Raw genomic sequence first — 12084 nt, 5'->3', positions numbered from 1 at the left:
ACCTGGCCGCCAGTGTAAATAATCAGTACGGTGACGCACGCACGCTGTCTAGACCTACACGTACAAAAATTTCGGTGCTGGGGACTATGCAACACCGAGCGCGAGGGCCCGGGACGCACCGCACCATGTGCGCGGGAGGTGCAGCCAGGGACAGCACAATGTCTCCGCGGCGCCGAGCGCGCGGGGCTGCGGGGGCGAAGCACCAACAGAATGCCAGCCACCCCCGGGACAGCGGTCAGGAACCATCACTCCGTTCAGCTTCTTTCCGACCCCGCGGCCACGCTTGTCGTGCAGGACTGGGGGGGGGGGGGGGGGGGTGGTGAGAGACCCAGGGCGTCCCCAAGGACGCACAGGCTTGGAACCCCGCGCCCGCGAGCCCTGCCCCGAACCCGGCCTCCGGGAAAGCCGCGTGGGGGCTCGTCCCGGAAGTGGGGGGACACGTCCGGAACGGGGTGGCAAGGGCCGAAGGCTGAAGGTCAAGGTCAAGAAGAGGCCCCGGCAGCCCCTGGCGACCTTCCCGGGCACGTCAGGCGGCTTGACTGGGGTCCCCACGGGCGGTCAGACAGCGGCGGGCCTGGCCCTCGGCATCTTCAGGGCTGGTGTCCGCCGCCCGGGGCCCCCCAAAATCGCTCAGCCCACCGCCGCCACCCGCGCGCCGGGTTTGGCTCCTCGAGCCTCGACCCCTTCCCCCGGCCTCGTCACGCCCCCTTCCGGCACGCCGCTGGTCTCGCGATGCCCTCGTCTTCTCGCGACGCCGGCCAGGAGGCGGGCCGGGCCCTGACTGGCGGAGCCGGGGGCGGCTCCGCGGGGCGGGGCGACTCGTCCCGGAGCGCCATGGCCGCCCTGCGCGCCCTGCTACCCTTTGTCCGCGGCCCGCTGCGCCCCCGGCTCGGCTGCGCGGCCCTGCGCGCCTTCGCCTCGGGTGAGTGCGGGGCCGAGGGCGCGGACCCGGGGTGGGGGCCCGGCACCGCGGCCGCACCTGGGACTCCCGGGCCTGACCCTGCTCGACTCCGGAGCTGACCCTTCAGCACCCGCAGTCGCCGCCAGGGCCTGACCCCGCCCCTCAGCACCTGCCGCCTCCCCCGCTGGGCTCGGGGGTTACTGGTGCCCCCTCATTTGGGATCAGGACCACGTGCCGAGACCGCTGGCCGTTTCAGTTTGCTTGGTGGTTTTCGGGAGTTCAAGAGAAGGTGCAGTTGGGGCCTCGGGATTGGAAACGGCCACGTGCTTGGTCCGGCAGGCCTCCAGTGCGGGCCGCCCGTGTCCGCTGCTGCCCCAGGTCTGGCCGGCCCGTCCCGCACTCAGCCTTCAGCCGGGGCGCGGGCCTCCCAAGGAGCGCTTGGCTTGTCCCTGAACTGGGCGAATCCCTGCCTCCTCTTCCTTTGGCGGGTACCCACGCAGGTACCCACGTGACTGCCCGCTGCCACGGCCTGTGGTCTTACCCTCCGTTTCCTTGAGGTTCCCTTCTGCCCCTGACCTGCAGTCAGCAGTCGTTTCCCAGGCAGCATTCGTGCTGCTGCTAAGTATTTTCCGTGTCGCTCCCCAACCGACCCCCAGGGTGGGTGCCGATCCTCACCCCACACACACCTGTGGTTTCCCAGGTTACACTTCTTCCTCTCCAGGCCTTACTGACACCCCAAATCTGAGCGGCCTGACCCTCCCGGCCGCGGCAGTCACCTTTTCCCTGTGTGTGCCTCCTGCTGTGTTCTGTCCGCAGCTTGGTTCTGCCACCGAGTTGGCATTTGTTGAAGGAACCTATGTCCCCATCCCTTGTTTCTGCAGGGTCACGGGATGTCCCTAGTGCAGGATCTGGGCAGTGTTGACCAGCACATGCAGGAGAAGGAAGGCCGCTGTGGGCTGCTCTTTGTTGTTGGGTTTGCTTTCTAGCTTAAGGAAATGTTCACACTTCTGTGAGGGTAGAGACTGGTACAGAGGCCACCCATGAGGCTGAAAGCTGTGTGCTGCTGCCTGAGGACTGGGCCGGGGACATGTCAGGGTCACTCCGTGCGCTGATGGGTTAAGTCCCGCTAGTTCGATGCCTACGTGAATGGAAATCCCTTTGTCCCCTCTCACCCCAGGTGCTGACTTTCAGTACCTCATCACAGAAAAGAAGGGGAAGGACGGCAACGTGGGGCTGATCCGACTGAACCGCCCCAAAGCGCTCAACGCGCTCTGCAATGGCCTGATCGTGGAGCTCAACCAGGCACTGGACGCCTTTGAGGAGGACCCCGCTGTGGGGGCCATCGTCCTCACGGGTGGGGAGAAGGCATTTGCAGGTGTGTGGGCAGCATGGCCGCCGGTCAGCCAGGTGTTGGAGGGGCGGTCTGACCGTGGCACGTGGCATTGTAGGCACTTAGACCTCCGCGGCAGCATCAGACGCTTTAGTACTTGGGGTTTCTTTAAATGTGAAGCGTAAACGGCACCAGTATTTCTTCAAATAACTGCTCTGTCTGTTTAACATTCAAGTGTGCTCCACCAGCAAAATGAGTTTGAGAGGAATTCGGGTCCCCGACAGTCGGGTTTTATGTGCGTTGAGGGCTTAAGTGACTAATGAATAAGCCTCCTGAGTTCCGCTTGCACCTGGTTCCTATCCCGCGGTCCCTCTGTGTCACCTCCGTCAACAAATACCACGGTGTATCGCCTCTGTCCCTGCTGCCGCCTCTGTCCCTGTGGCCATCGCCTCACAGGTCCTGCTTGGCCGTTCCTACACACTCACAGCTCCCATAGCAACATGGGGTCTCTGCTCTCGTAACTGGGACCTCGTTTCCACCCCCCAGCTGGAGCCGACATCAAGGAGATGCAGAGCCGAACGTTCCAGGACTGTTACTCCGGCATGTTTTTGAGCCACTGGGACCGACTTGCCCGGGTTAAGAAGCCAGTCATAGCTGCTGTCAATGGCTACGCCGTGAGTGTCGGGCCACACCTCCTCTCAGCACACTGGCAGGCATCAAATAACCGATTTTTGTTTTGAAAAGGCCAGAGTGACCTGGGTGGCTCAGTCGGTTAAGCATCTGACTTTGGCTCAAGTTGTGATCTCACAGTTCGTGGGTTCGAGCCCCGCATCAGGCTCTGTGCTGACAGCTCGGAGCCTGGAGCCTGCTTCAGATTCTGTGTCTCCCTCTCTCTCTGCCCCTCCCCTGCTCATGCTCTGTCTCTCTCCCAAAAATAAATAAATATTTAAAAAGAAAAGAAAAGGAAAGGCCAGAGTGTAGTTACCAGCCAGCATGCCCCTCCTACCAAGTGACGCCAAAGACCCGGGAAGCACAGAGAGAACACATTACAGCACTGGCTTTTGTTAGTGGACGTTCAACCGCTGGCTTTCTGGTTCCTTTGTTAGGAGAGCCCCTCCGTCCCCACCGCAGCCCCCATGACTCCAGGGAACGACTGCCTCTACTAGGTTATAGGCTGCGTTCTGCCTTTTCTGTACAGTTTTAATGGCTGCAGCCTGCCCTGCACCTGTAAACTGACAGCCTCTGCCGCCGTTGAGAGACGTGTTCTCCGCGTGGTAGTTCAGGGACTCTGTCCAGGCACATGGGCACTCAAAGGCACTGGGGCTGGTCGGAGCGAAGTGATGAAGGCAGCTCTGTTAGTGATCCTTTAACAAAGCTCCCCTTGGGTAAGCCGGGGTCAGCCAGTCGGGTTTATTGGACCACCATCCTGCCTGCTAATTCATGAACTCCCTGGCTGCCTTCGAGCCTGTGGGACCCACAGAGCTGAGAGAGTTTGCTGTCGGGCCCGTTGCCAGCATCGGCCATTTGTGGGTAACTTATGGGAACACGTAACTAACTTTGCATCTCTTGTGTGAATCTTGCTACTCTTGGGCAGGTTCATTTTAACAGAAAATTTAGGCAGATAGAGTGAATTTCTGACTGGGTTTCCTGGTGGCGCCTCATGTTTTGCAGCTTGGTGGCGGCTGCGAACTTGCTATGATGTGTGACATCATTTATGCCGGAGAGAAAGCCCAGTTTGCGCAGCCGGAAATCCTACTAGGAACCATCCCAGGTAAAGCGTGATGACCTCTCTGACGTAAAGTCTTCCTTCAGATAATTCTCTGGAATTTGCCCACGTCTCAGGAAGTGATGGGCTTTTCCACCAATAGACAAAAGCATGCAGCTTGCATCTGACGAGGGACCCCGGGCTGCCAAACGAGCACTGGCCCGGCGGCCACCTTTCTGCTCCCATTGCTACCTCTGCTGGCCAGCACACTAAGCCCCAGTGGATACAACAGTGCTCAGACAGTGGCTCAAGAGCCTCCGGCTGCGCAGTCTCCTTTAATGACAGCCCGATTCCTTGTCAGACGCTAGTAGGAGTGGCCGGCTACATATTGCATTATAGTTGCAGTGATCTGGCTTGTGACCCCAGGTTCAACAGAGCAGGGAATCAGATACCGCACGAGGAGGCTGACGGGATCCGTGGGCAAACAGTGACCTCTCTGTGCCCTGGGGACCACTTGATGAGGACTCCTGGCTCACTTCCCCACAGGGTCTCTGCCCTGCATGTAGAGCCTGGAGCTCACAGTATCTCCTGAGCAGCCCAGCAGGCAGGGAGCAGCTGTGGGGTCAGATACGGGCAAGGAAAGCCCTGGATGAGCTCTGCTGACCACTGGGCTCTTCTGTCCTTGTGCCCAAGGCCTGCACTTCCTTGAAATAGTACCTGAGCCTGCTGGACTGTGGGTATCTCCCTCAGGTGGTCCCCTTGGCTCATCCTGGCAGCCTGGGGTTCAGCGGGGGGCAGATGACTGGGCAGATCACTGTTTTTCCAGCTGCAGAGTGTCAAGTGAGCAGGAGGGTGAGTGGGGTGCACAGAAGCCAGCACTGGAGATAAAGACACACTCAACAGCCCAGGAGGTGGAGCCCTTGGTCTCACTCCATACCCTGAGGGCAGCAGGCCACTGTCAGAGGCCACCCCAGCTGCCCTCCAGGTTGCGCGGGGCCAGGGTCTGAGCAGTCTGACTCCTGCCAGAGAGCCGCTCATGCAGAGGACTCGGCCTGCCAGGCGTGGGGCCTGAGTAGGAAAAGGAGCCTCCCCTGAGGGCTTTAAGTTGCCTCCTTTCTGCCCACCTGCCCCACCCACGGGGCCCATCTTCACCCCTCAGAACTTGGCTGGAAGTGTGTCTGTAGCGTCTTGGCTTGCACTGGCCATGAACTGGCGGTGACCTGCAGCCTTCTGTGCCTGCAGGTGCAGGGGGCACCCAGAGACTGACCCGTGCTGTTGGAAAGTCACTGGCCATGGAGATGGTCCTCACTGGTGACCGGATCTCTGCCCAGGATGCCAAGCAAGCAGGTGGGAGCCAGCGCTGCCCCATGGAGCCGCCCTCACGGGGAGCTGAGTAGAAAGGGGAGGGCTGTGTCCAGCCGTGCTTTCTGGTGTCCCGAGAACCCCGGGGACAGCTGCCTTTGTTTTTTATTGGGAATGCCCCATGTATAAAATAACTAAAACAAACATCTGGTTAAAGAATCATTAGAAAACCATCCTGTTTCCCAAGCCCAGTGTCAGCGGTGGGGGATCTTGGAGACCCTCGGCGGACACACTCCTTCTCTGTCCCTGGGGGACTCTCTCTTCCTAATTTATGTGTCTGTGAGAGCCTAGTGGCCCCAGCAGCAGAGGGCATCGGCCCCACCTCAGGGATGGCGTGGAGCCTTTACTGTGTCACTGCAGCCCCTTGTCAGCACCCAGAAGACCCGGGCTCTTGGCACAGCATCATGACTCAGAAAAACATAACCAGTGCTATTTGCCCATGTTATTTACCTTTTTGAGTTTCAGGTCTTGTAAGCAAAATTTTTCCTGTGGAGACACTGGTCGAAGAAGCCATCCAGTGTGCGGAGAAAATTGCCAGCAATTCCAAAATCATAGCAGCAATGGCCAAAGAGTCCGTGAATGCAGGTGGGGGTTCTGCCGGGAGGCGGAGGTCCAAGGGCCGGGCAGCACAGGAACAGTCGTGAGCCTCGAGGCTTTGGTTCTAAGTCATGCATCTTAACCCACCCTGGACAGAAATCACGAGGTTCTTCATGTTGTGATCCTGGCTCTTTGTAGAGTTCTAGTTTTTGGTTGCTGGCTACAGATTCTCCTGAAACCTTCTGAGTCCCCTTGCTGTCACAACCCAAGGAAGGAGCCAGCCTGAGGGACAGAGGGTGACGAGCTCTGGGCTACAGGGAAATGGGTGGGATGGGCAGGATGGTCCCTAGAGTGAAACCAGTCTGGCTCCTGAGAAAGTCGGCTCAGCCCCCAGAACCTGGTGGGGGATGCTTCCCTGTCCGCAGCAGGGTGTGGGCTGTGCCGTGAGCAGGGCCGGACGGGTAGTATAGGCTCGTGGACACCCTTGTGAACCGGGGTCAGCGTGCCTGCTGCCCCCCGTGGCTCCAGACTCCATCTGCTCTCTACCGGCCAAGCAGCTGTGGCCCTTCTGAGAATTTCTGGAGTTTTAACGGAGCACGTGGTCCAGGCATTGGGGGTCTTGCCTGGTGCTGCCTAGAAGACCGTGGGCCCGAGATGGCTGCTGAGGCCCCCGGGCCTGCACTCATATGCGGGAAAGCTGGTCACCCTGGGCTGCCGCCACCTTACTTGAGTGAGCTGGTGTTTGTGACGCTTCACTGCGAGGGTGTGTGGGTAGCACACACTCCAGAAGCGGACGCTGCTGTTCCTGCAGAGTGTCCGTGAGGCCACAGTCAGAGGCACCTGCCACCGTTCCACCCCTCGCCCAGGACCTGCTGCTCCTGGTGCTCAGCCAAGAGAAACACTGCACCTTCGCCAGAAAGACGGGGCCCAGAGCAATGGCGTTCTTGCTGCCCGGGACTCCAGGACTCTGTTCTGGCACAATGTTCCTTTTTCTGGTTTTCATTCCCTTTTTTGTCTTTAATAAATCCTTTTTTTTCTTCTTTTTTTGTAATTTTTATTTATTTTGAGAGAAAGCACAAGCAGGGGAGGGGCAGAGGGAGAGGGAAAATCCCCAACAGGCTCCACACTGTCAGCGCAGAGGCTGACACAGGACTCAGTCCCACGAACCATGAGATCATGACCTGAGCCAAAGTCCGAGGCTCCACTGACTGAGCCACCCAGGCACCCCTTTAATTCTTATTTTTTTAATGTTTTGTGAAATACATCTACCTCTGTAGGCTCCCAGATTCTCTTGTGATTAGAAAGAGTTGGTCATTAAACTCCTTTACTCATTTCCTCACGCCTCTGTTTTTTCGGCCACTGGGCAGGAAGCTCAGGAAGCCCTCTAAGCAGGTGGCTTTGCTGATGTCTCAGCCAGGGAGGGCTTCCCAGGCTGCGGTCTCAATCATGGTGAAATTGAGGTTGATGTGGGTCAGCGGGAAATGTTCCCTATCACTGTAAAAAATTGATATGTTCCCACATCTAACACCGGAGTTCATGACTTCAGGATTTTCTTTTTCAGCTTTTGAAATGACATTAACAGAGGGAAACAAGTTGGAGAAGAAGCTCTTCTATTCAACGTTCGCTACTGTGAGTAAACAACACTCAGATGAGGTGTCACAAGTGTCCCAGCCATAAAAATCACGGAGAATTTCCTTGTAGATTTTTTCATTAGATACCATTTCTCTTTGGTTGAACCATTCACTTCCCCAGTAACTGGATCAGATGTATCCTGTCCGTGAGCATGATTTTCGCAAATAAGTGCAGTGTATGGAAGCTCTTACAGGGTGACTTCCTGTTACGGAAGGTCTTAGGAACTGCACTCTTAGACAGCAAGCTCCCGTACGTAAATGCAGTCCGCTTGCCCATAATTTTCCTGGATCTGTCAAATTGCTGGGAACGGAATTTGAATGTGTTCTGAAACTGCAACCCAGAGCTTCAGAACAGTGTTTTCTAGGATTTCTGACAGTAACCAAAAGGTGGTCAGTCTTGTAATGGTCATTAAAACCTCTTTTTTATCAGAAAGTCTTATGTAGGTGTTTCATAAAAGAGAGATCAGAAATAGCTTTGCCTGTCGAGGGAGTGAAGGTATGCGTGTGCATGTGTGTGCACTTGCGCGTGCAGGGAAGGGTGTGTGTGTGCGTGTGTGCACATGCGCGCACGCAGAGAAAGGTGCAAGGTGGGCTTGCACTCCGTGTCCTGCTCCTTGGCACTCGGGATACTCGTTGACACAGACCGCCACTAAACCAGGTGCAGAACAGGTGAATGACCCAAACACGTGCATCTGAGCTTCTCTGTGGATGAGAGTTTATTTGACATGTAAATCAGTGGCCCCTGAATGATCAGACCTGGGGCTGAGTGACATATAAAACTGCCATTTCCAGGCCAACCCTAAGTGGTCAGGGAATCTGGGTCACTCCCAGGTTTCCAGGCGATCCCAATGCAGGACCCTCCCTCCCGGTGCCCCCACCGCTCTGGATATCGGAGGGCAGAGGAACCCGACAGACTGAGCAAACCCCAGACAGGCTGAGCCCCGCGCTTGACAAATGTCCATCTCCGCCTTTTTTCCCTTTCCCACCAGGAAGACCGGAAGGAAGGGATGACTGCATTTGTGGAAAAGAGAAAGGCCAGTTTCAAAGACCAGTGAGCGCCTCTGTCTCCGCCTTGAAGTCTCTACTTAAAGAGAGAAAATACAGTCTGACAGTTGTAGAAGCAAATCAGTCCTTCTCTTGTAAAGGGCTGTGTGGGGGACACTCAGCTCCTCGGGGCTCGTGCTCTCAGTGGTGGGCAGTCTGAACCCAGCGGCTGTGAGAATCGGCACTTGGAGTGTGTTCACGTCCTGACTAAGCATATTCTTCTTAATCAGATTCTGCTCAGGACGCCGGAGGGGCTCAGTCGGTCGAGCGTCCGACTCTTGATTTCAGCTCAGGTCACGATCTCACAGTTCACGAGACCAAGCCCCACGTCGGGCTCTGCGCTGACAGCACAGAGCCTGCTTGAGGTTCTCTGTCTTGAGGGTCTGTCTCTCTCTCTCTGCCTCTTCACCCTGCTTGCGCGCACACACTCTCAAAATAAACTGAAAATAATTCTGCTCACGAGCCTTTGGCGTGTTTAAGTTTTTACTCAATTTCAGGAACTGAGATAGTGAGTGTGTACAGCGTGTCACGTTCAGATGGAAGTGTGTCCCCTGCCGGGTCGCTGTGTGGTTTCACAGCCAGTGAATGTGCCGCTCCGAGGGTGGCGCTGCTGACTACGTGGCAGACATAAATCGCATCGTGCCTTTCTCCTCTGGAGGTGAGCATCACATCGCTGTGCAAACTTCCGCTTTGTTGTTGTGACGACAGTCACACAGCACAGAAGTCCATAAAGTAAGTCACCCATCACACAGGGTAACCACTGCTAACAGGCACGGAGCTTTCTAGATATTTCTGTGCACACACGTGCACACATGAGTACGGAGCTCAGTTTTCTTTTTTATAAAAATGGAATTCTGCATCCACGCTTCTCCAAAGTGCACTGACTGGTTGTCTTCTACTCCCGTCCTACGAGTGCACCCTCTTCTCGTGTTTGACGAGCATTCTTTTACTTGTGGCAAAATATATGTAACGTACAGGTTACCATCTCGTCGGTTTTTAACTCTCCAAGTGTGTGCGCGGTGTTTTCCCTGCTGCCCATCTCCATGCTGCTTCATCCTCCGAACAGAGACTCTGTCCCCATTAAACACTAACCCCTGTTCCAAACCGTGACCTCTCAGCCTTGGTGCTGCCTCGGCCACCTTCTTTCTGTGTCCAGGAATCTAGTGTGTTTCCAAGTTCTGTCCAGGTCATAGCACACAATGGAGTTTGATTTCTTCTCATGGCTGAGTAATGTTCCTGTGAGCATCCCGCCCGATGGCCCTGAAATACATAATTATGCAGGTATGTTGTGGTTTATTTCCCCTGGTGTTGGATATTAGGCTGCGTCCAGTATCCAATTACCAGAACTGTGTGCAAAACACCGTGGTGAGCATTCTCTGTGTGAATCTTCGTGCTTCAGCGTGAGCGTGTCTGTAAGATTTTGAGAAGTGAGCCTGTCAAGGGACAGGCTGCCTGTGACAGGGACCTGCCCTACCCCGTCCCATCTAAACTCGTCGGCTAGCCTCTCCCTGGTGCTTCTCAGGGCCAGGCAGGCTGAGTCTCCGGCACTGATGTTAGGCACCACATGCATCCGAACCGAACCCCTGGGGTGTTTGCTGGAATGCACGTGCCCCCAGACCCGGACCAGAACCATGGGGGCCCTGGCATGTGAGGTCTCCAAGGCATCCAGCGGAACCTGCGGTAGGAGACCGAATTTCTACAGCATGTCTCCTCTGTTGGCTTCAGACTCTGTTGGGCCAGCTGCGTCCCCTGGATCACACCGTGCAGGGCACTGGGTAATGGAGGGACCCCAGTCACAGGAGGCCACCCACACCCCACCAGACGTCTGCTGCTCAATTCTTGGGCCAGCATAGCATGGTGCTCCAAACCGTCCCTTACCAGGTCCATGAGCAAAAGCCCTGCAGCACAGGACGGAGACCCATGTCCTGCCTGAGAGCTTCAGGGGTGAAGCGAGCAGTCACTACCCCAGGGCAGGGGCCCAGCCTCAGAACATCATCGGACCCTCTGAGGTGAGGCCGGGACGTGAGCATCTACGGGTGAGCGCCGGGCACCATGGGGACCCAGCTAGCTGTCGACGCTGGTGCATGTGGCACAGCAGCTGCCGGTTAACTGATGGGCCCGGGTGAGGGGAAAGCGCCTGCCGGCTGCCACGCCATCCCCAGCCCTCACCCTGCCAGCGTTGCTCTACAGAGACAGCCCCACCTGTCAGGGGATGGTGAGTGCTGCCCACAAACCAGGGCAGAGCTCTGCCCACGCAGGGACTCATCCAGGAGCTGAGCCTCAGAGCGCACATCCCTGGGAGCCCTCTCTCCCTGCGGCTCAGTGGTGACCCGGGAGCACTCGTGACAGTTGCCTCCTCCACTGTGTCCTGCAGGTAGGTGTGGGCAGGTAGTCCAGAGGCTGGAACACAGCTGAGATCATTTCTGGACGTGCAGATCCAGTCACAGTCTTGGGCTGGGATAGGGCCAGGAGTGTGTACCCCCCGCTCCAGGAAACAAGCTGAATGTTTGACGAAGAGTTGAAATGACTTTCTGTAAAGCTTGGCTGTCTGAACACCTTAGATGACATGCTCTTGTGTTTTGGTTACATTTGTGCAGCAAAGCCGGGCACTGGGCCACAACAGGAAGTGCAGCAAAGCCGGGCACTGGGCCACAACAGGAATTCTGATCCTATGCGGACCGTTTGCCCTGCAGGTATTAGCGCTGCGGGCTTCACCCAGGACCTGTCTGTTCTCCTGTGCTTCATGGTCAGAAATCAGTGAGTTTGGAGCAGGCTCCAGAAGGGAGGTGTTGAGAGGCAGGCGGGAGTTCCCCTGCTCCCCGGGGCTGAGAGTGCAGACAGAAGGCAGGGTGATATTCTTTACAGATAAGCCTCGGTCTCAGACCATGTGACATGGGCAGAAGTAGGTACGAGGGAATGGGATTCGGGCCGCACCGAACAGGCTCTCTGGGCAGGTCACCAGAAAGCTGGGCATTCTTCGGGCAATAGATGTGGAAATACTTATTTATTAAAGCTGAATGCATAACTGAGGATTTGTGCTGGATGGCATAACACCTATCGCAGATTCTAGAATGAACAAGCAGAAGTGTCCGAGGAAAGAAACCTGAAAGTTGGAGAAATCCATTTGTTTAATTTTTCACAGGCATGAGGCAGCAGCCTCTGTAATTTGATCGAGCAATGTGCCGCAGGATTGTGAGGAGCTGGGGTTTTTCTTTTTTTTTTTTTTTAATTTTTTTTCAATGTTTTTTTATTTATTTTTGGGACAGAGAGAGACAGAGCATGAACGGGGGGAGGGGCAGAGAGAGAGGGAGACACAGAATCGGAAACAGGCTCCAGGCTCCGAGCCATCAGCCCAGAGCCTGACGCGGGGCTCGAACTCACGGACCGCGAGATCATGACCTGGCTGAAGTCGGACGCTTAACCGACTGCGCCACCCAGGCGCCCCTTCATTTTTTTTTTTAATGTTTATTTATTTTAGAGAGAGAGCAGGGGAAGGTCAGAGAGAGAGGGAGACACAGAATCCGAAGCAGGCTCCAGGCTCCAGGCTCCAGGCTCCAGGCTCCAGGCTCCAGGC

The 12084-nt window shown here is 56.3% G+C and overlaps 1 protein-coding gene and 2 long non-coding RNA genes across 4 annotated transcripts in view; 2 read left to right on the top strand and 1 right to left on the bottom strand.

Moving 5' to 3' along the window:
* Positions 1-794: 794 nt before the first annotated feature.
* Positions 795-8565, top strand: ECHS1 (enoyl-CoA hydratase, short chain 1). 2 transcript variants are annotated; one of them, XM_040486897.1, is made up of 8 exons: positions 796-922; positions 2079-2276; positions 2778-2905; positions 3903-4002; positions 5179-5283; positions 5764-5883; positions 7397-7464; positions 8456-8565. In XM_040486897.1, the coding sequence occupies exons 1-8, from the start codon at positions 835-837 to the stop codon at positions 8519-8521; spliced, it is 873 nt and encodes a 290-aa protein (XP_040342831.1). In that variant the 5' UTR covers positions 796-834; the 3' UTR covers positions 8522-8565. The 2 variants fall into 2 exon arrangements, with proteins under 2 accessions (XP_040342832.1, XP_040342831.1); XM_040486898.1 differs by lacking the exon at positions 5179-5283 and having other exon boundaries at positions 795-922.
* A 298-nt stretch (positions 8566-8863) lies between these two features.
* On the top strand, positions 8864-11070 carry LOC121037446 (uncharacterized). Its single transcript, XR_005793784.1, has 2 exons — positions 8864-9791; positions 10236-11070. It is a non-coding gene; the product is annotated as an uncharacterized LOC121037446 (long non-coding RNA).
* A 429-nt stretch (positions 11071-11499) lies between these two features.
* The window catches only part of LOC121037447 (uncharacterized), a 2487-nt gene continuing 1902 nt past the window's right edge, over positions 11500-12084 (bottom strand). Inside the window, exon 2 of the long non-coding RNA XR_005793785.1 lies at positions 11500-11613. This is a non-coding gene — a long non-coding RNA (uncharacterized LOC121037447). The remainder of the gene's footprint in view (positions 11614-12084) is intronic.

The sequence above is a fragment of the Herpailurus yagouaroundi genome, unplaced genomic scaffold (genome assembly GCF_014898765.1).
Source record: "Herpailurus yagouaroundi ecotype Mexico unplaced genomic scaffold, PumYag 163, whole genome shotgun sequence".
Classification (NCBI taxonomy): domain Eukaryota; kingdom Metazoa; phylum Chordata; class Mammalia; order Carnivora; family Felidae; genus Herpailurus; species Herpailurus yagouaroundi.
The sequence above is the reverse complement of the archived record's forward strand: the minus strand, read 5'-3'. Positions and strand labels throughout refer to the sequence as shown.

Coding starts and splice junctions, on each gene's coding strand:
- ECHS1 (XM_040486897.1), top strand. CDS start 835: ATGGCCGCCCTGCGCGCCCTGCTACCCTTTGTCCGCGGCCCGCTGCGC. Junction 4,003..5,178: donor CCTACTAGGAACCATCCCAG/GTAAAGCGTGAT, acceptor CTGTGCCTGCAG/GTGCAGGGGGCACCCAGAGA. Junction 7,465..8,455: donor TCTATTCAACGTTCGCTACT/GTGAGTAAACAA, acceptor CTTTCCCACCAG/GAAGACCGGAAGGAAGGGAT.